This window comes from Lipomyces japonicus (assembly GCF_038497905.1).
Source record: "Lipomyces japonicus strain CBS 7319 unplaced genomic scaffold V1514scaffold_2, whole genome shotgun sequence".
Taxonomy (NCBI): domain Eukaryota; kingdom Fungi; phylum Ascomycota; class Lipomycetes; order Lipomycetales; family Lipomycetaceae; genus Lipomyces; species Lipomyces japonicus.
The window spans coordinates 315,698-339,123 of NW_027117814.1; the positions used below are offsets into that span (position 1 = coordinate 315,698).

Consider the following 23,426-nt stretch of genomic DNA (forward strand, 5'->3'; position numbering starts at 1 on the left):
TCGGTTCGGCAATCTGCAAGTCTTGGGTGCATTATTAATAAATTACTAATTCAGTGTGCGCCGCATATGCGCAAGTTGTTGTGACATTTATTCACCATGCGTCGCACCGTTCGGGTACAACCATCGTACTACGTCGAAGCCCTTCTGCAAGAAAAAAAAAAATTCAAAATCGTCACAGACAGAATTGAAAAAAAGGAGAAAATCTCTTTCTTTTTTAACCTGATTCTATAGGCCAAGTGTGTTAATTAGGTTCGAAATAGTTAATGGAACTCAATTAGATGTCATGGCGTCTACTGAAACCTCTTCTAACGTGGCGCCGCAATTGCAGTGAGTAGCACAGATTGCAACGACGAACAAGTGAACCAATAATGTTCACCGCATAATATCACTACAATACTGAATGACTGCAGGATACCAGAACGATTAAAATGTGTGATTTGCAAAGAGCTTGCCAAAGATGCTGCTAGACTAACATGCTGCAATTCCAATATATGTGGATCATGTATGAAAATCTCTCACATTTGTTAATTCGCCATTTCGGTGATCTCTCTTCCTTTTTTTTTACATTTAAATGATGTTAATTTTTATAGGCCGATTGACTCTTCAAGAAAAATGCCCGGTTTGCGATCGGCCGCTGACACCTGATGTTTGCGTAGATGCACTGGCATTACGAACAACGATCAACGTGTTCTTGAAACACGCTGACCGGAAGGCTCGTGAAGCCGCGGTAAGAGCAACAAAGAAGCAACAGACCCAGGTTAAGGAAGATACTACTGCTGATCCTCAGCAGGCTGCAATTGACAAAAAGGGCAAACCTGTTGATGATGACGCAGCAGATTCATCTTCTCGCACTGCATCTCATACTCCCGCGCAGGTAAGCACAAGTTTAGCTCATGGTGCTTTGTCAAGCTCTTATTAATCTTGATTTAGAATCCAATACTTCCGGCATTTGTACCAGGCGTCGGGCCGGGTGCGATTTCGGTCATGCCAGTTGTTGGTTTTAATGGCTATGCTGGTTCAGGAATACATGGACCAGGTTGGAACCAAAACATAGGTGGTTATACCAATTCTGCTGCTGCTCCGGATAATAAAAATAATGATGATTCTATTTCCTCGTCGTCAGTTATAAATAATAATAGTGGAAGCTGGAACAATGTCCCAACTGAAAATCAAACTGGTACATACCTTTCTTTTTTTTATAAATTTTTTTTTGTACTTTACTCGTTTTTTTTTCTGGCTTCGAACGAATATTTTTTTTTTTCAATCATGCATTTTTTGCTATTTACTTTTTCGCGCGTGCAGTTAATAACATTTGTTGTAAAAGGTGCTTCTTTAACTCAATCGACAAATGCTAGCGGCGTTGGTATCGATGACGACCAAAAAGAAAATAATCAACAGCTCGTTGACGAAGAAGGACAACGACAAGAACATCATGGCTATGCAGCTGATGCGTACAATGGAAACGGCGATGCTAGCGGTACCTATGATCGAGGACCATACGATCAACAAAATGGCTACTATCAGCAACAGAATTCTTACGGTAATCGTGGTAATTATGGATACGGTAATCGTGGTGGTTATCACAATAACGGCCGTGGTGGATATTATAATGGATACAACAGAAACTTCAATATGAACCGCTATAACAACTACGGCGGCCAATATAACAATTATAATAGCAACTACGGTAGCGGTGGTAATGGTCATGGTCATTATTATAACGATAATTATAATAATAATAATAGTAATAGTAATAGTACTAATGCTAATAATTTCAATGCCGTTCCTCGGCAAAATCCTGGCCGATATGGTGGTGACTCGGTTATCGAGCTTACAAAATCCGAACCTGAACCGACGGAAGATAATGTTAGCACGCATGATATAGAAAGCCAGTCAATGTCGCCTGGTCTGGCACCAGATGTGACCATTCAGCCCATTAGAGAAGTGCCACCGGAACTGGTAAACGCGCCCACTGAACCTCGCAGGATTCGTGAAATGAAAGCTCGGGCAGCTGGTCAAAGGTTTAATCAATATCAACAAGGTTCTAGAGGCGGTTTTCAACAGCAGCAGCAGCGGTATGGGAGGTATCATCGGAATTACTCGTCAGAACCTTATGGTGCAGTCGGAGTTGAAAATAATGCCAATGATGGGTATGCTAATGGCGAGCAAAATTATAATTATTCAGAACCAGAGCCTCATTTCAATGGGTAAGTGCTATAACTATGTTTATAGTTTTTTCACTAACGTAAATGTAATTCAGTGACAACGTTCAGGCAAGCGCAGAGAGTAAATATAGTAAACAGGCAGAACCGGATAGGTCAACGCAAGACGATTCTACTCGTCCTCGCTCCCGATCTCGCTCCCGATCTCGCTCAGTGGACTCGAAATCGAATTCTTATCGTAAAAGGGCCAAATCATTTGAATCGAGTCCTTCACCATCCCGAAATTCACCTCGTGAGCAACGTTTCTCTGTTGATGAAGATTTTGATGATTTAGGTATTGATATTGGAGATGAAGTTAATAATGAAGAATACGAAGAATACGAGAGCACTTTTAAGTCGGAAAACACTGCTGAGTCGATCAATACAACAAAACAAGAGCAGGAAACAAAAAGTAATAATAATGATGATCGAATTCCGGAGGTTTACAAGATCGACATTTCTAGAACGCCTGGTAAGTCAGACCGACGCCGAAATGATGGGTACAGAACAGATAATCGCAGGGGTAACGGTAATAGTAATAACGGAGGCGGAGGTGGTGGTGGCGGGCGGCGGGATGGTGATCGAAGACGAGATAATGATCGTCATCAACGAGGAGAAAATTCAAATTATGATCGCAAATCCGAGCATAAAAATCGTGAACGTGAACACGATCGAGACCGCGACCGCGACCGCGAACGTGACGCTGGCAGTGGCAATGGAAATGGAAATGGCAGTCGTGGTGGTGGTCGTGAGTCACGTGGACAAGGCCGTGATAATGATTACCGTAATAACCGCGAGCCGGAACGAGAAAATTCAAAACTTTCATACGACTCGGGAAGAGACCGCAACAGGGACCGCCAGCAACATCGCGAGCGTGATCGGGATCGTGATCAGAACCGTTACCGAGAGAACGACCGACAAGGAGACAGCAGGCAAGATCGAGAAAGAGACCGAGACCGAGACCGGGACCGGGAAAGAGATCGCGACCGGGAAAGAGATCGTGACCGGGAGAGAGATCGTGACCGTGAACGGTTACCGAGAAGAGGAGTTGACCATGAACCATCAAGAGCATCATCATCTAATGCTACCGAATTGGGCAAGAGAATACGTCAAAAACCTGAATCTCCGGTTGTTAATAAGTCTTTTAAACGAGATCGTCGAGAATCGATTAGTGGTGGTGGTCGAGAAGCTGATGGTGCTGATAATGATTTTAACAATAACAATGGCCGACGAGAAGATTCAAAGCGTCGACGGCGGGACCAGTCACCTCGCCGGCGGAGAAGATGAAACTAATGGTGGTATGTTATAATGTATATAACTGTTTTTTTTTTGTGCTGTTTTTTTTTAAAAAAAAACCTACTGAGTGCGTCACTTGTATTAAAAAATTATTTATAATTTGCTCGTTGTTTTTTTTTAGCTTTTTTAAGGATGTACATTATCAATTAATTGATCATACTTAATGATTTAACTAAATACCGTTTGTCATGTTCATGACCAAAAAATAAAAAAATTTGGAAAAATTGAAAAAACTCCATGGCAAAACCCAAATAACCCACGGCGCCAATGTATATAATAATAACTTCAAACATAAGAAATAAAAACATTTAACTCAAAACAGAACTCTAGTTAACGAAAAAAAATGTAATATCAAGCACTTATCGAAGAGAAATCTTTGGAAACACTCGAGGTCCTATAAATCCATTAATATAAACACCTTGAATATCAATATTCCGGACCGGATCTAAACTATAAAATTTGATGTACAAGTATTTAGCAGACAGTGGCGTATCAAACACAATTGTACATTTTGATTTATTTTCTGGAATTTTAAACGTCGCAACAGGTTCAAGCATTAAAGAATCTGTATGTGGTAATGGCGTTGTCGTTGTCGACAGCGCAGAGTCCAGGCCGTTTGATTCAGATGTTAAAGCTGATGTGGCTTGATTATTTTCGCTCGAAATTACAGTGGATGATGCAATATTATCAATATTGATTATCCGATTACTGTCGGAATTATTTTGAGAACTCCGGTTCCTAACTTGGCTTAAAAAATCATGAAGTCGTGACCGATATCCTTCCGGTGTTTCACCTTGTCGCATAATAGGCCTGTCCGCTGATTGTGATAAATGACCAAATTGAAATATTGTATTAAGGTCTAACGAACCTACTGGATCACGAGAATTATAGTTAATGAACTGACTACCATCACCACCACCATCATCATCATTGTCGTTTTCATCGTCATCATTGTCGTCGTCATTATTGTTACCATTTCCATTTCGGTTGATATCGCTATTATCATCATCCGTTCCTTGTTCGGATTCAAACAATGAGTTAGCCGAAAGTGGCGCATTCCAATACCTATCGACCCATGATGAATAAATCTCTGGAAACCCACTGGCTTCGCTAATATCTAGAGTGTTATCCCGTCGTGAAGGAGATGACGTGTAATTTTCAAATTGATCAATTTGTTCATCGTGATATCTTGTTCGAGGTAGCAAATCGTCCTTGTTCATTGACACAAATATAAGACCATGTTGAACTGGGCAAGTAAATCCCGACGTTGGAGCCTTGATCGTCACGGAATGCAATGAAAATGGATTTCCTGACCTGTGACGCAAAATCATATTGCACTTCGATTTTTGAGTGCAATACACGGATGATGAAACGGATAAAACGCTAAACAAGTGAACAAATATTAGTAAACAGATACCCACTAACGAAATGGTATACTGACTTTTCCGGTGTGTATCCATCACCATGCCATCCCCCGTCACAATATGCCAGTTTCATGTCAAGCATGTGAGGTTGTTCAGCCCAGGACTGCTGATTTGATTCTTCCTTGCGTTGCCGTTTTGCCACGTTCTCCAAATACGTATTCTGCGGCCGCCTGATTGAATTAGAACGTCGCAATGAGCTCCTGAAATAAGCTTGATTATCTGATAATAGTAATGAAGATGATGACGAAGGGTGTGGAATTATGATTCGACCACCATTTGGCGTGTGAGTTAGTGACCTTGATTCTGTCTGATTTCGCCGAGGATGGCTGAATATGATGTCTGCGTATGAATTGTCACTCGATAACTCATTGTTATTATTATCATTGTTATTATTATCATTGTTATTGTTGTTATTGTTGTTATTGTTGTTATTGTTGTTATTGTTGTTATTGTTGTTATTGTTGTTGTTGTTATTGCTGCTGCTGTAGTTATTCTCCGAACTAGAAAATATGTTGTTGCTGCCCGAATTATGATGAAAACTGGAATATGGTCTTGTTCGACGAAGGTTCGAATATGGCATATTAATGGGATCGCCTGAATTGGAAATATCACCATGACGTTGAAGAATCTGTTGAATTCTGTCCGAGCTTTGGTGGGACGAGCTGCTTGTCCGATTGTTACTACTGCTCCTCGGTGATCTTGACCTCATGGTGGCCGGGAATGACGAGTACGGTCCCGGTGACCGATATCGACGGCCATGAACATGATTCCGCTCGCCAATGTCCATATTGTAAGTGTCCCTGTTTTGAATGTTATTATGCTTTGATGCTCAAAAAAATACCTCAATAATCAAACTTGCCGCAAAGAAGACACTTCATATGTATCTCTTGCTTCAGAAGAGACAGGGTAGTAGCGCGGAAGGATTGATATTGCATGGAAAACGTTGCGAGCATTTTCGGCCGCATTGTCTGCTTGCCCTGAGTCTTGCTCATTCATGACGGGGACAATTCCTTTTTATTCAATCACAAGACTTAATGCCCTGTGCTTCTTCAAATATTGACCTAGTGTATTTTGAAGAACAAAGAGTATATGTGCTATAGTTCGTCTATCGCCTTCGTCTCTTCAGGCCGGGCATTGGGACTTTGCTAATTAATTAATTACGCAGTTCTCACGCCGCTTCTTTTCATGGCTGACATCAATCATCTCAAACTAACAGTACTTGCACTCTAACGCTACAAATCTCATGACTTGGAATTCACCATCAGCCTATAACAGTTACAATTGTATGCGTTGCGATGTTTTAGAGACGTCATATACTAGGAAAAAAAATGCAATTTTACAGAATATGCGTTACTGCTGCAGATGCTTTCAGTGGCTTGAGCCCAAAACTGCATTAAAACTTTTGGCTTTGATGAATGCTTAGTCTAAGAAAATATAATGGCATGTAGATGATTTGGAGGTTGTTAGATGTATTAATTGACAACGTGGAAGAGAATCCGCAGATGGTTAAAGACTTGCTTGATTCAGGCGTATTTCTGGAGAAATATTGGCATGAAGCAGGAGCTTCGCGAGGCTATGTACCCTTTGGACACTTACTGCAACAGAACTGCGCAGAGTCATCATGATTTGTTTACAATTGGGCATTGATCTAGACAAATATAGTGTATGCGATTATTACCAGCACGGAGAACATCCTGCAGAAGTTGCGCATGTTCAGACAGTGACGGAGCGGGTTTGCGTGTGACGCAGTACAGAAGTTAATGATCAACAGAGCAAAAGAATATCACATGTATTATAACATTACTTGATACTACCGGTAGCGTATATATATTGCAAGGCAGTTAACTGAACAGTTATTTGGGACCCTTTCGTCTCGAGTTTCTATTTTTTGATATCTTTTAATGTTTTTTTTTATTTGCTCGAAAGAAGGAATTTCTTGGTGGCCCGGTAGTAGGTTGCGCTACTTTAATACATGTAACGCCTTGTTACCGTCAACAAATTTTCCACATCTCATTCATGAGTGAAGATGTAGGAAAAGTAACTGAAAAGTAAATGTCGCTGAAAACTATTCATATCATACCCAAGAGGACGGATTTGATTATGCATACAGCAAATACAATTCTATGTTATTAGCGGTATCTTCAAAAACAGACGCTGCCAAATTTATTGTCGATTTGACCTGATTAAAGCTTTTGATAACTTTTGGTTGCAACAGCGACCACAAGCGCAAGGCCCACTTAGCCGACATGGAGCAGACTCGTCCAGCTAGCTGCTACGCGTGAGATACCTTTCCATAATCCATGGCCTACTATTTGCCAATGTTGACGCCATTCACCAATGTATTTGGGCAAATTTTTTATAAGCACTTCCTCGAACCACTGAGACGGACCGTTCTTTGTTCAACCAGATTTCATGGAGTTTTTGTCACACTCCACATAGAAAGCGATGCAATTTCTATAGAATATGTGCTATACTACATGGACCCCAAAACTTCAACAAAGATCTGCAGTTTTGATAAATTCTTTGCATAAAAAATATTTCCAGGCTCTTATCCTCCTCCATGAGCCAACAGAAATGCGAACTACATAACAACATGCCATAACTGCATATCTAAATTGTGACAACATTAACCGGTTCTCGTGCTGCCATTGCAAAATGACCAGCATGATCAGTAATCGACATTCCAAACATGTCGGATCAACAGAATAAGATAGTGACTGGTTACAAATATTTGAGTACAAACCCCCTCCCTTCAAGGCGCTGACTTAAATGGGACAGTAAGATTTATATTTGCACTTCGCGTTATTTGTATACTATTTGCGCGTGCGAGCGTGACCATTGATTTCAACAGAGACGGATCAAACTCAATTGGGCAAAGTCATGACGAAAGGTGACAAGATTTCAGCAGGTATAAATGGACAGCCTTGCGAATTTCGAGCTTGGCTTGCTAAAACAAAAAAAAAATAAATTGAATTATACCAGCTTTTTAACCAGGCTAAAATTTAGATGAAATTGCCCTGTATGATCGACAGATCAGGCTATGGGGCCTGGCTGCGCAGACCAGGTATGATTGAGATGCAAAAAAAAAAATTGGAATTTTTTTTTTTTGGAAATCAAATATTCGGGTTTTCTTCTCTTTTGTTTTCGCCAAGTGCAATTGCTGAAACAAAATCTTAGAATGCGTGGGTCAAATATTTTGATTATCAACATTGGCGCGTTAGCAAATGAAGTTGCCAAAAATATTGTGCTAGCAGGAATCGGATCGTTAACGGTTTTGGACAATAAAATTGTTGAAGATATTGATTTGGGTGCTCAATTTTTTATTGAACAAGCTGATATCGGTTCAAACGTATGCAAATGATACTTTAGATTGCGGGGGTTGCTATTTTTTTTTTGGTTTTGTTAAATCATTTATTCTAAATCATTTATTTTTTCTTTTTTTTAGAGAGCAGAAGCAGCTTTGCCACGGATACAAAACCTGAACAGTCGAGTGTCAGTTATTGCTGATCCATCAGATTTTCGTGAAAAATCTAATGAGTTTTTCGCACAATTTGATGTCATAGTTGGAACAGAACTCGGATTAAACGACCTGGTTGGTTTTTTTTTTTTACATTTTATTTTATTTTATTTTTTTTTGGAGAAGGGTGAGGGGGGAGGTTCAGATTATAGCTAACTAACTTTGTTGAAATAGGTATGGGTAAATGAAAAGGCTAGAAAGAATAACAAACCTTTTTATGCTGGATCAGTTATTGGATTTTATGGGTTCATATTTGCTGATCTGATCAAACATCAATTTTCAATGTATGTTGTGCGAATTTATAAATCTTTTCTTTTTTAAAAAAGAATCAAATAGGGAAAAGCTAATCTAAAAAAAAAAAAAAAAAAAAAAGTCAACGTGACAAGGGAAATATTTCGACAAAAATCGGACCGGAAACTAATACGCGAACCGTGATTGATGTTGTGATTAAAAAAGAAGATCAAGTCGTGAAAGAAATTGTTACCAAGCAAGAAGTTTATAAGCCATTAAGTGAATCAATCAAGTCTAATAATTTATCAAAATTACGACCTCGGCAGCAATTGCGCGTGTCACCGGTACTTCCTGCACTTTTAGGTAAGTTTTGATAATCAATTTGGCTCTTTTTTTTTTTCTTTTTTTTTTTTAAAAAAAAAATGCAAATGCCAGAAGCTAATTTGTAATATACATAAATTAATTTAGCTGCCTGGCAATTTGAAATTACTTCAGGCAAAAAGCCAACCGAGGTTGAAAGCGCAGAATTATTTAATCTAGCATTACAATCAACCCGGTCATTAGGATTGCCTGTTGGCATCATCAATCAATCATTTGTTTCCTCGTTTGTGCGAAATTTTGCCACAGAATTATCTCCAGTGGCTGCAATTTTGGGTGGAGTGCTGGGTCAGGATATTTTAAATTTTTTAGGACAACGGGAGCAACCGATTCAAAACTGGGTCGTGTTTGACGGTGATGGATCGTTAGCACCAATATATGCTTTGTAGATTATTTATATTTGATTATTTATAATGCATAACATGTGGTCACATTTAGTATATACCTGTACGTTGTGTTGTATTATTCTAAAAGTAGAATATATGGACAAACCAGTCATAAAACAAACAAACAAAAAAATTAGCACGAACGGAAAATGAGCCAAGTCATTCAGTCATCAAAAAAAAAAAAATAAAACTTTATACATCATACGTTTCTTACTAATCATCATCTATCCAAAGAAAAGAAAAATACTATACATGAAAAATGGACAAGGGACGATATTGAAAATATATATAATTGTTCAAACGAAAGAGACAGAAAAAAGAGAAATATACAAAAGTGAGATCAGGGCGTTCGTTTACTCATGCGACGCATTTCGAGCCGTTAGTTCGACTAATCTCTTAAGTGTTGGAACCGGCAGCCCTAAAAAAAAATAGTTAGTTTTTATGTTAAAAAAAAAAAAGATTTTCTTATAACGTACACGATGGCAGGTATGTTTGTAAAGCGGTTAATTCACGCGGATCAGCAATCTCGTAAGGACCACTGTCATCTAAAGATACTGCTTCTAAATGTAACGTGTCATGTTCGGTCTGCAGGGCCTTGGACGCGATCGCCTTAAGAATCTCCGGACTGATTGGATGTTCGTAATCAGCCACATGGTATTGACTGATCAATTTTTGGATCTGGGTCGGCGACAATGTCCAGCAAATGTCATAAATAATTTCAATATCGCCTATCGTGGCTTTCTTTAACTGAAGAAGTTTCGTGGCCTGCATGAGGTGTTCAAGTTTTAATGGACCGTCAGCCACATCATGGCTCTTGCACCATTCTTCGATCCTTGTGATGTTATAACTAATTTGCAATCCCCGCTTCCAAGACAAGAAATTTCGTCTAGATAACAGGTCATTAAACGATGTGACGCCGACCAACTTAAGAAGTTCATGCACAACCTGCTTGATCACTTGATATTCAAGGAAATAGGCTTCCATTGCCCTATGTATGCGGTTGAAAAACTTTAAAAGATCATCCATGCTGTGCAGCGGTGTTGATGTTGAATTCAACAATTTGTTGAAAAACCGGGTGCTCTCACTGGTGGTAAAACCAGGAAGCGATTGTGATTCAATAACAGCGGGTATAATCATCCCATAAAGAATCTTCTTCAATTCTTTCATCCAAGTATGATAAATGTTGAATTCAAGATTTTCAAGATCATGCTTCACGACGCTTAAAAGAAGAATGTATTCTTCCAGTTCGACATCACCAACATCGTTCTTCTGCTGACTCACGACGCTTGATTCAGCCAAGTATACAAACGACAACATCTCATGCACATTGGACAGCCAAAAAGCACCTGGTACGATAATATCTTCGCCGCGATATGACATGACTTGTTGTTGAATCGTCTGCATCACGCCAGCCCATAAAACTTCAGAATCCTTAACAAACCCGATTCGCCACATCTCAGACGAAATCAGGTCAACCATGTGAGCCGGGAACAGTACCTGATCAGGGTTTTCATCACTCGCTGCCGGTTGAGGAACTTTGAGTCGACGAATTAAGCCTTCTAAAACTTCAAGATGTAATTGATCTGAGTTTTCTAAAATTTTTTCAATCTCCGTGTCAACATTCTCCGGTTCAAATTGATCATCTGCTGCATCACCGAAAGCAGCAAAATATCCCGGGGATGATGTTGGCGGAATTGCCATGGACGCCGGACGAGGAGAAAAGTCATGAGACACGGCTAAACTGTGGCCATCCGAATCCTTGATCGGAGTGTTCACACTGTGTCTCTTTATTGACCTAGGAGTCCTATTTTGCTGTTGATGTTGCTGTTGGGCCGGCCGTGAAATAAGTCCGTTTGTCACTTGATTGGTATTGTTTTGCTTGGGCGTATTAATAAATCCATTTGCAGAAACCACTGGTAGGCCATTAATCGACAACCGCTCAACTTCTTCCTTTAATCTCTTAATTTCTTCATTCAGTGAAATCTCAGATTCTTCCTTTTCTTGTTTCAAATTAATTGCTTCATCCAATTGTGTTGACTTATTGGACAATGAATTTCGCAACTCATCTGCTTCAACTTCCAAAGAATTAATCTTTGAAATTGCTTCTTCGTGCTTGAGATCCAGGTCCGCAAGTTTGTACTCCAATTCCTGCGCCTTCTTCAAATGCTCGCTAGCACCATCAGCTTCCAGCTCTAACTCGCCAATTTGTTTTTCAAGGTCGTCATGTTTTAGTTGCCATGACGCAAGTTGAGATTCAAGTTGCTCGATCTGTAAGGATAATTTCTTGTTATCTTGAGTTCTGGTCGCCAAGTTTTGCGTGAGTTCAACCACTTTGTTTTCCAACGCATACGAAACTTGTTTAAAATGATTAACCGATCGGGCCTCAATCTTGAGAGCTTGCAACTCTTTACGAGCTTGCCGCCGCCGGAATAAGCTTTGCACTAAAATAACATTGCGTCGGTAATTTGTATAATCCTTGCGAACTGCAAAGCCACGATACGTGCGCTGAATTTTGCGTGCGGCATCTTGTTGCCTGCCTTCAAGAAGACCGTTACGTACAAGAAAGCCTCGCGCAAACGACTGAACCTGAATAATCGTGCGTCTGGATTCATGATATCCACGTCTTGCTGCAAATCCACGATACGCGCTTTGAATCTTGGTCACGGCAATATCAAGTTTCAATTGTTCGAACCGGGACCTAGCTAATCGAGCACGAATGACAGATTGCACTGCAATAACAGAATTGCGAATCTCAAGATAACGATTGCGGTAAAATAATCTTTTCAAATTTTTCTGAATAAGTACAGCACAATCGTTTAATCTCTGCGACCGCAGGTTTTCGAGATACGCAAGCATGCCCGCCCGGAAAAAAATCTTTGTCTTGCCAAGTTGATATTTTTCAGGCTGAGTTATGGTCTTGTTCAAAATCGTGTCGGAAATTTCCTGGATCGATTTTTCCCAAGTGGAAGAATGAACCAACATGTAATACCGTCCAACAAATTCTTCAAAAGTCCAACGAGTTGGGAAACCTTCGCAACTAATTCTGATGGTTTCAAGAACACCACACGCACGTAGCTGAGACAATACCATCGGACCTTCAAACTTCCAAGCTTCTTTCTGCTCGTTAGGCTTGATACATCTGATATAGTGAACATTGGTTGAGTTAATTGTGTTCATCAATTCAATCAAAGACGCTTTAAAGATTCCGCCTAGGGTAGGTTTTCTGTTTGATAAAGCTCCAGGACGGCCACCAGGTCGTGCCTTTGGAGTTGAGTTTGCAGTAGCAGTGGCAGCCTGAGCAGACTCAACTTTAGCAGCATCAATAGACGCTTGAAGTATTTCTGTTAAGAACTTATTCTTTGACGCCAAAAGTACTTCCAAATGTTCATCTGGAACGGTATCTCGATTCTTTTCAATAAAGCCATCCGAATCATATGTTACTTCCATGGCGTAATGATTAATAGTAAACGCGGTCTTGCCGAATCTAGGCTTCTTGAAAAATTTCTTGTGCTTCTCAACGTCAAAATTGGCGTAAAGCTTGTTCACCAACGAATCGTCCGAACCAGACGGCAAACGTGATTCCTCATCCAAAAGAGATAGAATGCCAATCTTGGCCTCAATAAGACTAATGCAAGGTTGATTATCAGAAAATTCTATAAAACTCCAATTAATATCCTCTCTAACATATTCTTCTTGCTCTAATTTAAATACGTGTTGATTGAACTCTTGTTGCAATTTCTCATTCGCGTAGTTAATGCAAAATTGTTCGAACGAGTTCTTTTTGAAATATTCAAAACCATAGATATCCAAGACCCCGATAAATTGAGTTGCTGATCTTTCGACTTCAGGAGACGCCAAACTGTTATTGGTAATTGACACAAGCCAATCAAATAACGCTGAATAAATGTATTTTGACACGGAATCTCGTACCACGGTTGCCTGCTTAAAATTTAAATTCGACACAATCTTCTCACTCCTGGTCGTGATTTGCTTCTTTGTTGTCCACTTGGCAAACATGACAGGGTCTATTCCTAATAGCTTGCATGCACGTTCTAACGAAGGTTCATTCGACGCAAGATTAGCATCGTTTCTTCCAGCCGTGATAACGACGTTGCCCAAATGCAATAAACCTGCAAGAACTTCAAAAATGCCACTTTGAGTGTCATCAGATATGCCAATTGTTGTGAGTGCTTTTTTGGTGGATAGAAATTCTTCACGGTCATTAACGTTGACAATGACTGGTTCCCCTCCTTGGTTTAAATAATTAAATTCCTCTACAGCCAAAAGCCCTAAAGCTTCACGTTCCTCTTCGGTTGCTCCGGCACACAATTGATAAAAAATATGATAATTTCGTTCGGTTGGTGGTTGAAAAACTAATCTTGATCGTTCCAACAAGTAAGTTCTGATTTTGGCACCCACAATATCAGGAGTGTCGTTAAACAATATTTCAATATACTTGCCGAATCTGGAGGAATTATCGTTCCTGGTAGTCTTTGCGTTCCCAAACGCTTCCATGATTGGGTTAGTAGCCATGATTTGTTCTTCAGTCTGACTAAGCTTATCTGACTTAATCTGGTGTCCAAGAGGCTTGTCTGTGTCTTGAACTGTTGCAAAGTAACGCATGATGTACTTTGCGCTAACTGTTTTGCCAGCACCCGACTCGCCAGAAACAACAATGGTCTGATTCTTCTTGTCACGTAACATGCATCTATATATATATAAAAGAAAAAGAATTAAAAATACTGGTTGTATATAAACCGACATCTTTTGCTAGCATACCGGTATGCATCCTCGGCGATGGCAAATAAATGCGGCTCAAGTTCACCACGTCGCTTGCCTGAATACATTTGAATAATGTCAGGAGCGTAAAGAGCGTCAACGCGCTGAAACGGATTCGTAGCAATCAAAACTATACCGGAATAGGTGTATATGCTAAGCTGTTGGTATCTTAACTTGATGGCGTGCATGACTGCAGGTTTATTTATTAGTACATGTCAATGTGTAAAAAATATACAAGGCAGTTGCATACCAGCAGGCTCATTAAGAAACGACAAGTCTGTCAAGTCTTCACTCGCTTCAAGAATTGGAGGATTTCTGAGTGGCGGTAAATTTGGATTGTTTTCATCTTCTAGATCTGCGACCGTACAAGTGACCGTGTTTACCTGAACAAAATTGTTAAATAAATGAGCAAGAGACAAAAGTTAAAAAACTTCATACGTTTCCGTTTTCTAGAGTGAGTTCCAAAGTGACCTGCTCGCCGCTGACATTCTTGGAAGTAACCTCTGCCGACACCCACCCTTCTGCATTATCGGGTTGCCAACATCGTCTGTTTTCAGCGTTAGTGGAGTGTCTTGGAAATAGCAAATTGGTTGGCGTGGTGTAGTTGTCGCTGGTGTTCCACTAAATTTGCATGCATTGCACGACATTGGCTTATGGGCACCCAACCACACCAGAACCACCAAACAAAAAAAAAATGGAAGACATACGTGCCAACTTCGAAATGGGAGACCATGGCGCTCCAGTCGACAGTCGAGGTACCAGTTCAAACAAAAAAAAGAAAAAAAAAATTATATATAATAAAAGATTAACCAATTAACACAACCAAAACCCAATCCACACCAACGAGAGGTCCAACGATGCTCTAAACCAATGGCTGAAAGAGAGTATAAATCGCAGCGGCGAGGTTTAAGAACTGATTTTGACGCGTGCAAGAATTCGGTGTTGAAAAGGAGGCCCTCGCGCGTCGAGCGCTTGCAAGCTCACGATTTGAGGCATAACCACAACTGCGCATAGTGTTCTATGCATAATGCACAAGTTTGAAAACTGCTGCGGACCTGTGCACAATTACCCGGTGTGGGTTGTTTTTGCTTTTCTGGAGCAATTTGCACGGAACCAGAGCCGCGCAGGGCTAAAGTTTGCCGTCACCCCAGAGCCCCAAAAAAGCACAGGTTGCAACGAATGAATGCTCCACGCCCAACAAAAAAAAATTATACCATAAGTACGTTCACATACAGTACAATACAGCAGACCTTCTTTCTTCCCCCTTTCCCAACCCACTTCTCATCCTAGATCTCAAACTCTGTTTTTTTGTTTTGTTTTCTACGATACTTCTTTGGAGTTTTTATAGATTATAGTATTAGCAATGGCCGAGCCGATCAGAAACAAGCGCATCAACGACCTGGCAAACGCCGCGCCAACTCCCCAGAACACTCCTGCATCAAACACCTACATTCCTTCTCGTGCTTCCGAGCCCACGATTGCGACCATTCAGGAGGAAGGTATGGTTTAGTATAATTATGTTTTTTTTACGGCTTGGGATTTGCGCTGGGCGTGGCAGTTCAGTTAAAGGTTGTGTCTTCGCTTGACCCAACAGTTTTCGTCTGGGGTTCAACCGCTGTCTTCGAGTTGATTATATCATCGTTAACATGCATGTGGCTACACTGTTCTTGTTAAACCACGTTTTTTTGGACATGTCACAAGGCTATTATGTTTTATGGCATTACTGGATAGCTGAAATGGCTACGGCAGTGCATGACATTGTCTGAGCTTGATCTGGAACCTGTGGGTTCATTTTACATCATCCTCATCTGCTACTATTTTATCTGAGTCATCGCACCAACTCTTTTTTTTGTTGGTTTGCCATTCGTCTTTGGGGCTTCTTGCCTTTCTTGCAATTTTGTGCTTCTAAGCTAAACCTGTTCTGCCTATCCCACACCTTAAATCTCCAAGCCGCCCGTTGATGTTTTTTTTTAATGCTAATTCTTCAACAGATAAATCCGCGGCTATTGCAAATCTTGCAAACAACCCTGCTCTTCTTTCCATGATCAATGGCAAAATTGGCTCGCTCGTTGGTCGGTCGTCTGGCTACATTGAATCCCTTCCTGCTCCAGTAAAGAAGCGGGTTTCCGGTCTAAAAGGCCTGCAAAAGGAGCACACCAGTCTTGAAAACGAATTCCGCAAGGAACTGTTAGAGCTTGAGAAGAAATATGCTGGCAAGTATAAGCCACTGTACGAGCGTCGTGCCAAGATCGTGGCCGGTGATATTGAGCCTACTGAGGATGAAGTTGAAGCTGGAAAGGAGGAAGAGTTAGATGAGGAAGATTTTGAAGATGAGGAAGCTGGTGAGCAAGAGGAAAAGGACAAGGACGAGGATACTGAATCTCCGATTCCCGCCGATGCAAAGGGCATTCCAGAATTTTGGTTGACCGCACTTAAGAACTTGGCACCGCTCAACGAATCAATCACGGAGAATGATGAGGAAGCACTTAAGTATCTTACTGATATCAGCGTCGAGTACTTTGATCAGCCAGGTTTCAAACTCGTGTTCAGCTTTAACGAGAACGAATTTTTCTCAAACAAGACTATTTCAAAGACTTATTTCTACCAAGAGGAGACCACTTTTGATGGTGATTATATCTATGATCACGCTGTTGGTGATGAAATCGAGTGGAAAGGTGACAAGAACCTGACCGTTCGCATCGAGAGAAAGAAGCAGAGAAACAAGCACACCAAGGCGACCCGTACGATTGAGAAGAAGATCCCAACCGAAAGTTTTTTCAATTTTTTCAGCCCGCCAGTGGCTCCTGAGGAAGAAGATGAGGACGAGGATGAAATCCCAGAGGATCTTGAAGAGCGTCTTCAACTTGATTACCAACTTGGTGAGGAGATCAAGGAGAAGCTTATCCCCCGCGCCATTGATTGGTATACTGGTGAAGCTTTGGCATACGTAAGTGTTACTTGAGATTGACATTGTGGTTAATTTAAAGTTGTTTTTTTTTTGGGTTCTAACAATAAATAGGATGAGTTCCAGGATCTTGATGAAGATGATTTCGATTCCTATGAGGATGAAGACGATGAGGAAGAAGATGATGACGAAGACGATGAAGAAGCTAACGAAGGAGATGCTAAGCCAAAGCAGGACACTGCCGAGTGCAAGCAGTCTTAAACTAAAAAAATTCTCGTCCTCGGAGTGGCACAAGATTGATAGGTTTCTTTTTATTTTTTTTTTTTGTTAATTCGGTGGGAAATTTGAAATGACAGTCCTTTTTTTTGTTTTTATTACTCTTTCCGTCTACTTATACACTTTTTTTTTGTAATATTTTTGATCTGAGCTTGTTTTTTGTTTTGTGATTATATGTTATTGAGTTTTTTTTTTTTAATTGCAATATAGTTTCATTAAATATAGAGACACACGTCAATGGAAGTAGTGACTGGTTAAAAAAAAAAAAAAAGCGCATTGAAATAAAAGTTTTATTACGTCACTAATCATTTTCGTAGCAACTAACTATCGTATATACAGAATTATTGATTAGTCGTTAACGATACACCAAGTGAGCTAGTAACGTGGCGAATTTATCTTTCTCCACAAAGCCAAATAAAAAATAAAAAAAATTAAAATAGGTACATATTTTTTAAAAGAATTCACTAATTTTTTATTAATTAATAAATTTGGGTAAATTAATACGTTATGTCATTATTATATTGGGCAGCTTAATGATGATTCCCTTTTGAGCAAAACGAAAAAGTTTAAAATTTATGGTTTTGCCGTGGCTGTGCGCCGGAAAAAAAGACACCAAAAAAATAAATAATAAAAGTTTGAACTTGGCATATGACGCCACATTGAGTGGCGCAATTTTTAATTTTTTTTTTTTTTTTTTTCTTCACTTTAAACGACTATTTTTTCAATTTTTTTTCTCGAAGCTCAATTAACTGAATTGTATTATTTAAAAGGACAACATATTTCCGTTTCATCGAACCAATTTTTTCATTTTGGATTCTATATCATTCAAGCACATTAAATAATCATCACTACTGTTCAAATCATGACGTCGCCAAGGATTATCAATAATGACTTGTCATCATCATTTCAAAATTCGGTCAAGTTAAGTGCGTCGCCGCAAAACTCATTTTTCCAATCCTCGTCACCAAACAATTTCATTGCCGGATCACCTCCGGCATCTTTTTTCCCTTTAAAAAACAGGAGAACATCGTTGGCGGTTACAAAATTGTTAAAACCGTTTGCGACTGAGGATATTAAGATTTTGTTACTGGAAAACGTGAATCAAACCGCGATTGATATCTTGACCGAGCAAGGTTACCAGGTCGAATTTCACAAGACTTCACTTCCGGAAGATGAACTGATAGAAAAGATCAGGTAAGATTTTGTGGGCGATTTTTTTTTTTTGGTAAAAAATGCCTTGTTATTAATTGTTACAGAGATGTTCACGTGATTGGTATTCGTTCAAAGACCAAGCTGACTGCCAAGGTTTTGGCGGAGGCAAAGAACTTGGTGACGATTGGATGCTTCTGCATTGGTGTCAACCAGGTTGACGTTGAGTACGCAGCCAAGCACGGTATCGCCGTGTTCAATTCGCCATTCTCGAATTCTCGAAGCGTGGCCGAATTAGTGATTGGTGAAATCATTGCCTTGGCTCGTCAATTTACTGATCGTTCAAACGAATTACATCAGGGCATTTGGAACAAGGTCTCGGCAGGTTGCTGGGAAGTTCGTGGCAAGACGTTGGGAATCATCGGTTACGGACACATTGGCGCTCAATTGTCAGTCCTGGCTGAAGCCATGGGCATGAGCGTAATCTACTACGACGTGATCCCGATCATGTCACTCGGCATGGCCAAGCAAGTCAGCACGATCGATGAGCTACTACGGGACGCCGACTTCGTGACCTTGCACGTGCCAGCAGTGGCGGAAACCAAGAACCTGATCAACGCGTCGCGGTTAGCGCTGATGAAGAACGGCAGCTACCTGATTAACGCATCGCGAGGCACCGTGGTTGACATTCCGGCATTAATCGATGCCATGCGGGCGGGCAAGCTCGCCGGCGCCGCGTTGGACGTGTACCCGCACGAGCCGGCCAAGAACGGCCCGTTTTTCACAACGGATTTGAACGCATGGTCTGACCAATTGACGTCGTTAAAGAACTTGATCTTGACTCCTCATATCGGCGGCAGCACTGAAGAAGCTCAGAGCGCGATCGGCATCGAGGTCGGCCAGGCACTCGTGCACTACGTCAACGAAGGCTCGACCATCGGCGCGGTTAACTTCCCCGAGGTCAGCCTGCGGTCGCTCAGCGTCGACGAGAAGAATCACGTGCGGGTGCTGTACGTGCATCAGAACGTGCCGGGCGTGCTCAAGACCGTGAACGAAATCTTTGCCGAGCATAACATCGACAAGCAATTTTCGGATTCACGTGGTGACATTGCGTATTTGATGGCCGATATCTCTCAGGTTAACTCGGAGGACATTCGGGATCTGTACGAGAAGCTTGAACGCACGCCATTCAAGATCTTGACCAGATTATTGTATTGAATTTATATTCATGTATAACTGATAAGCATATGAAGCACTGTATAATATAATTGTCATTTACCTCAATTAGAGTAACAACTTGCATTGTAAATGCGCTTTATACGAAATCACGGTACATAAATAAGAAACCGTTTTTTTCTATTCCGAATAAAGTTTGCCAAAAAAGGATGTTACGGGAATATGGTCTCACATCATTTCCAATCGCTTAGCTGGCTTTCACAAGCATATGTCGCTTACTGGGCCGTACGCAAAATGCCAAAAAAAATCCTCAATGAGTAGCGCTATATGATATGTATATGCGCTGCTTAAGGCCAAAAAAAATAAAAAAAAATAAAACATGCCAGGCAACGGTTGCGCATCATAATAATCTATAGCATTAAAAGATGGAAAAACGCATTAGGGACAACAGAACGAACAAGATTAATGCATACACGGTACGCTTGTTCTGTATATAAAGCATGGTCACGCTGTATCAGACAAGCAAGATGCTGTGACCAAAAAAAAAGTTGAGAACATTAAGTAAATCTTCAACGGTAGATGCCGGTTGCGCACTGCTTGCATGTAGATGTGGAAGCATCGCGGTGGTCAGATACCAATCATCGTACTGTTCAGGCAACGGCTGATTCCAGCACCGAGAAGCAGCACCAGCAGCAGCACCAGCAGCAGCATCCTTTTTTTTTTCTTTTTTCTTTTTTCTTTTTTTTATCTTGATGCCAGATAAAAATAAAATATAACACAATAAATCCTTTTTATTTTGCTTGTCCACCAGTTTGTTCTCGTATACTTTGCCATATTTATATACAAAACTATCACTAGTGTAAAAATCCGATCGCATCGGCAATTCCGCTGCAAAAGGATCGATCGAGAGAAGAGTGGGACCAGTATATACGAATATTTAAATTTTTTTTATTTATTTATATTATATTAAATTATATTATATTACAGAATACTTATAGTTATATGTTATTCTATATTACGCAGAAAAGCCAAAAATGGTAAATTGCTTAATGACAACGATCACTTCAAATCGCATCACGCAGAGTACAACGGCAATTATCAAACAAGAGGACGATCTAGTAGCATCATTATCTGCCAATTCGGACGGCCCGCTGGATTTCTCGTGAGTTTTTCTTATTTGATCCTCCTGGTATTCTCCGTTTTTGTGTTTTTGTTTTATTTGTTTTTAATCGAGCAAAAGCAAATTTTTGGTCAAGTTTTCAATCGTTCAACAACCGAACCGGGCGCGATCATGCGGCAATGCTGACCGTGACAGGCGATGCCTTGATCCGCCGCCGGTACTCAAGCTCGAAATCCGGTCACGAGCAGATGACAAGATGGCGATCACGTACATGAAAAGGTATTTATGGGTCGCGCAATGCAGGTTGTACGTAGCAGGCAACCGAGGCCGGCCGGCCTCATGCCCTGCCGGCACGGCAGGCGGTCGGCAGCTAGTGCGAGGGAACATGGTGTCGAGTGCACAATTCATAGACTTGGGTATTGATGGTCATCATGGGCAGGCATGTTATTTCTGCTTTCCGGATTTATCGTTTTCCACGGCAGGGTATTACCAGCTCAAGTTCCACTGGGTGTGGATCGACCCTGCGAATCCGAGCAACTACGCCGGCAGAAGTGATATCCCGCAGCAGAACCAAGAAATCGAATCAATAGCATGCCAGACAAGCAATGTGTTTCGGGTATATTCGGCCAAGGAATTCCCCAGCATGCTACCCATGACTTCAATATCACTGGCACTTAAACAGCAGGGCCTATGGATCCGAGGCGGGATCCAGCGTAACCGGCGCGCGAGCAGCCGGCGCGCAGAGCTGCCAGCTGATGAAGACACGCACTCCTGAAGTTATGGACGCAAGCAGTAAGCCTTCGTAATAAGTTGCATGTCGTTGTTGTTGTGGTATCAATTTGGCTAGTCAGATGAACACGTTCAGTGCAGTTATCGTTATCTGCGTTCATTGTAAATAAACATTAAGCAGTGGCACATTGCTCACCGCTGCATAAACAACTAGGGCATAACTCTGTATTGCGCGCTGCGGATGCGCCAGCGCTGTCACTCCAACCAATCACAGGCCGGTATATCCAGGGGCAATTTTTCCACCCGGGCCCAACCGGTGCGTAAACCCTAGCCCTGTTCCGCGCAACCACCGCCGCGATTTTGCTTCGTTTTTTTTTTTAAAACTGTTCCCCTCTTCATTCTTTCCTCTCCATCCGACATCGTCGTCAATTCACTCGTCACAATGTTGCCTTCTACATCTTCCTTGACCACCGCCTTCAGTGCCCAGGGCGCTGCCAACAACAAGAAGCCAGAGAATTTTTGGATTCACTCGGCTGCCGAGAAGCCCGCTGGCATTAAGCTGTACTCTCCCGAGTACTACTACACTTGCACGCTTGGTGGTATTGCCGGTACGTATGCTCAATTGATTTTCGTATTTTGCTTGTTTGGTTGTTTTGATGGGTTTCTTGTGCTGACTTGTTATCTTGTTTAGCTTGCGGTCCCACTCACGCCGCCGTCACGCCTCTTGATCTCGTCAAGTGCCGCAGACAGGTTAACCCTGGTCTTTACACCGGTAACTTCCAGGCCTGGAGGTCAATCATCAAGGCCGAAGGTCTCGGTGGAATTTTCACCGGTTTCGGTGCTACCATTATTGGTTACTCCGTAAGTTTCGATTTATTCTGAAATTATGCCGTACATGCCGCTAACCCGAGATTTAGTTCCAAGGTGCCGGAAAGTACGGCTTCTACGAACTCTTCAAGAAGAAATACGCCGACATTGTCGGTGAGGATGTCGCCCACAACAACCGTACCATCCTTTACCTTGCTGCCTCTGCCTCTGCTGAGGTTATTGCCGACGTGTTCCTTTGCCCATGGGAAGCCATCAAGGTCAAGACCCAAACCAGCATTCCTCCATTTGCCAACTCTGCTTTTGATGGTTTGAAGAAGATTGTCGCCGCCGAGGGCTTTGGTGGTCTCTACAAGGGTCTTTCTCCTCTGTGGGCCCGACAAGTTCCTTATACCATGGTTAAGTTTGCTTCCTTCGAGCGCACGGTCGAGGCCATTTATAACTTCTTGCCCAAGGAAAAGAGCGAATACTCCATGCTTGCTCAGACTGGTGTTTCTTTCCTCGGTGGTTACATTGCCGGTGTGTTCTGCGCCGTTGTTTCCCACCCTGCTGACGTGATGGTTTCCAAGATTAACGCCGAGAAGCAACCTGGTGAGTCCACCGGTGCTGCCGTTTCCAGAATCTACTCCAAGATTGGATTTGGTGGTCTGTGGAACGGTCTCCCAGTCCGTATCGTCATGATTGGTACCTTGACTGGTCTTCAATGGCTCTTGTACGATTCCTTCAAGGCCTATGTGGGGCTTCCAACCACCGGTGGTGGCAAGAAGTAAATTCTCTTTTGACGTTTTTACGCTTTGTCATTGAAAAAGAAAAGACAAAAGAAGAAAAAAAGAGGTGCAAATGTTGTAAAAATATTCCTTGGTATTTTATTGTTTCTCCTTTCATATTAGTAGCTATACTTTTGTGTGATTTTATTTTTTTTTTTTCTTTCATGATTTAATGAATACAGAGTTATAGAATAGAGAAGAGTATATAAAAGTTTGTTTCTTGTAAAAATGTAATAAAAGTTGCTATAAAATTGAATCATGGCTCAA

General features: G+C 41.2%; 8 protein-coding genes across 8 annotated transcripts; 6 read left to right on the forward strand and 2 right to left on the reverse strand.

Annotated features, from left to right (window-relative positions):
• Nucleotides 1-143: 143 nt before the first annotated feature.
• V1514DRAFT_324120 (uncharacterized protein) lies at nt 144-3,788 on the forward strand. Its single transcript, XM_066926369.1, has 6 exons — nt 144-327; nt 411-502; nt 591-874; nt 931-1,177; nt 1,325-2,207; nt 2,261-3,788. Exons 1-6 carry the CDS (start codon nt 284-286, stop codon nt 3,486-3,488), a joined length of 2,778 nt encoding a protein of 925 aa, XP_066785946.1. The 5' UTR covers nt 144-283; the 3' UTR covers nt 3,489-3,788.
• On the reverse strand, nt 3,587-6,053 carry V1514DRAFT_324122 (uncharacterized protein). Its single transcript, XM_066926370.1, has 3 exons — nt 5,781-6,053; nt 4,939-5,721; nt 3,587-4,880 (listed from the first exon to the last, which is right to left on the reverse strand). Exons 1-3 carry the CDS (start codon nt 5,915-5,917, stop codon nt 3,857-3,859), a joined length of 1,944 nt encoding a protein of 647 aa, XP_066785947.1. The 5' UTR covers nt 5,918-6,053; the 3' UTR covers nt 3,587-3,856.
• Nucleotides 6,054-7,698: 1,645 nt separating this feature from the next.
• Nucleotides 7,699-9,566, forward strand: V1514DRAFT_324129 (uncharacterized protein). The gene is made up of 7 exons (XM_066926371.1): nt 7,699-7,829; nt 7,928-7,985; nt 8,099-8,270; nt 8,367-8,513; nt 8,613-8,722; nt 8,812-9,032; nt 9,138-9,566. Exons 1-7 carry the CDS (start codon nt 7,802-7,804, stop codon nt 9,434-9,436), a joined length of 1,035 nt encoding a protein of 344 aa, XP_066785948.1. The 5' UTR covers nt 7,699-7,801; the 3' UTR covers nt 9,437-9,566.
• On the reverse strand, nt 9,463-15,110 carry V1514DRAFT_301277 (P-loop containing nucleoside triphosphate hydrolase protein). The gene is made up of 6 exons (XM_066925546.1): nt 14,920-15,110; nt 14,651-14,759; nt 14,463-14,595; nt 14,213-14,402; nt 9,910-14,141; nt 9,463-9,851 (listed from the first exon to the last, which is right to left on the reverse strand). Exons 1-6 carry the CDS (start codon nt 14,943-14,945, stop codon nt 9,787-9,789), a joined length of 4,755 nt encoding a protein of 1,584 aa, XP_066785949.1. The 5' UTR covers nt 14,946-15,110; the 3' UTR covers nt 9,463-9,786.
• Nucleotides 15,111-15,412: 302 nt separating this feature from the next.
• V1514DRAFT_324132 (uncharacterized protein) lies at nt 15,413-17,633 on the forward strand. The gene is made up of 3 exons (XM_066926372.1): nt 15,413-15,711; nt 16,204-17,159; nt 17,232-17,633. Exons 1-3 carry the CDS (start codon nt 15,576-15,578, stop codon nt 17,376-17,378), a joined length of 1,239 nt encoding a protein of 412 aa, XP_066785950.1. The 5' UTR covers nt 15,413-15,575; the 3' UTR covers nt 17,379-17,633.
• Nucleotides 17,634-18,255: 622 nt separating this feature from the next.
• V1514DRAFT_357119 (uncharacterized protein) lies at nt 18,256-20,029 on the forward strand (the record flags this gene model as incomplete). Its single annotated transcript, XM_066929655.1, has 2 exons — nt 18,256-18,587; nt 18,650-20,029. The coding sequence occupies 2 exons, from the start codon at nt 18,256-18,258 to the stop codon at nt 19,758-19,760; spliced, it is 1,443 nt and encodes a 480-aa protein (XP_066785951.1). The 3' UTR covers nt 19,761-20,029.
• Nucleotides 20,030-20,480: 451 nt separating this feature from the next.
• Nucleotides 20,481-21,893, forward strand: V1514DRAFT_324138 (velvet factor-domain-containing protein). Its single transcript, XM_066926373.1, has 2 exons — nt 20,481-20,880; nt 20,959-21,893. The coding sequence occupies exons 1-2, from the start codon at nt 20,753-20,755 to the stop codon at nt 21,611-21,613; spliced, it is 783 nt and encodes a 260-aa protein (XP_066785952.1). The 5' UTR covers nt 20,481-20,752; the 3' UTR covers nt 21,614-21,893.
• Nucleotides 21,863-23,426, forward strand: V1514DRAFT_67852 (mitochondrial carrier domain-containing protein). The gene is made up of 3 exons (XM_066930102.1): nt 21,863-22,175; nt 22,259-22,428; nt 22,485-23,426. Exons 1-3 carry the CDS (start codon nt 22,010-22,012, stop codon nt 23,160-23,162), a joined length of 1,014 nt encoding a protein of 337 aa, XP_066785953.1. The 5' UTR covers nt 21,863-22,009; the 3' UTR covers nt 23,163-23,426.

Excerpts from the sequence above, each read along its gene's own strand:
- V1514DRAFT_324120 (XM_066926369.1), top strand. The coding sequence starts at position 284 with ATGGCGTCTACTGAAACCTCTTCTAACGTGGCGCCGCAATTGCA. Across the intron at positions 328-410 it reads AACGTGGCGCCGCAATTGCA|GATACCAGAACGATTAAAAT; the intron begins GTGAGTAGCACA and ends GAATGACTGCAG. Across the intron at positions 1,178-1,324 it reads CCCAACTGAAAATCAAACTG|GTGCTTCTTTAACTCAATCG; the intron begins GTACATACCTTT and ends TTGTTGTAAAAG.
- V1514DRAFT_324122 (XM_066926370.1), bottom strand. The coding sequence starts at position 5,917 with ATGAATGAGCAAGACTCAGGGCAAGCAGACAATGCGGCCGAAAATGCT. Across the intron at positions 5,722-5,780 it reads TATGAAGTGTCTTCTTTGCG|GGACACTTACAATATGGACA; the intron begins GCAAGTTTGATT and ends CATTCAAAACAG. Across the intron at positions 4,881-4,938 it reads GATGGATACACACCGGAAAA|CGTTTTATCCGTTTCATCAT; the intron begins GTCAGTATACCA and ends TCACTTGTTTAG.
- V1514DRAFT_324129 (XM_066926371.1), top strand. The coding sequence starts at position 7,802 with ATGACGAAAGGTGACAAGATTTCAGCAG. Across the intron at positions 7,830-7,927 it reads AGGTGACAAGATTTCAGCAG|ATGAAATTGCCCTGTATGAT; the intron begins GTATAAATGGAC and ends GCTAAAATTTAG. Across the intron at positions 8,723-8,811 it reads ATCAAACATCAATTTTCAAT|TCAACGTGACAAGGGAAATA; the intron begins GTATGTTGTGCG and ends AAAAAAAAAAAG.
- V1514DRAFT_301277 (XM_066925546.1), bottom strand. The coding sequence starts at position 14,945 with ATGGTCTCCCATTTCGAAGTTGGCAC. Across the intron at positions 14,403-14,462 it reads GTTTCTTAATGAGCCTGCTG|TCATGCACGCCATCAAGTTA; the intron begins GTATGCAACTGC and ends ATAAACCTGCAG. Across the intron at positions 9,852-9,909 it reads ACAAACATACCTGCCATCGT|GGCTGCCGGTTCCAACACTT; the intron begins GTACGTTATAAG and ends ATTTTTTTTTAG.
- V1514DRAFT_324132 (XM_066926372.1), top strand. The coding sequence starts at position 15,576 with ATGGCCGAGCCGATCAGAAACAAGCGCATCAACGACCTGGCAAACGCC. Across the intron at positions 15,712-16,203 it reads TGCGACCATTCAGGAGGAAG|ATAAATCCGCGGCTATTGCA; the intron begins GTATGGTTTAGT and ends ATTCTTCAACAG. Across the intron at positions 17,160-17,231 it reads CTGGTGAAGCTTTGGCATAC|GATGAGTTCCAGGATCTTGA; the intron begins GTAAGTGTTACT and ends AACAATAAATAG.
- V1514DRAFT_324138 (XM_066926373.1), top strand. The coding sequence starts at position 20,753 with ATGGTAAATTGCTTAATGACAACGATCACTTCAAATCGCATCACGCAG. Across the intron at positions 20,881-20,958 it reads GACGGCCCGCTGGATTTCTC|CAAATTTTTGGTCAAGTTTT; the intron begins GTGAGTTTTTCT and ends ATCGAGCAAAAG.
- V1514DRAFT_67852 (XM_066930102.1), top strand. The coding sequence starts at position 22,010 with ATGTTGCCTTCTACATCTTCCTTGACCACCGCCTTCAGTGCCCAGGGC. Across the intron at positions 22,176-22,258 it reads CACGCTTGGTGGTATTGCCG|CTTGCGGTCCCACTCACGCC; the intron begins GTACGTATGCTC and ends TATCTTGTTTAG. Across the intron at positions 22,429-22,484 it reads CTACCATTATTGGTTACTCC|TTCCAAGGTGCCGGAAAGTA; the intron begins GTAAGTTTCGAT and ends CCCGAGATTTAG.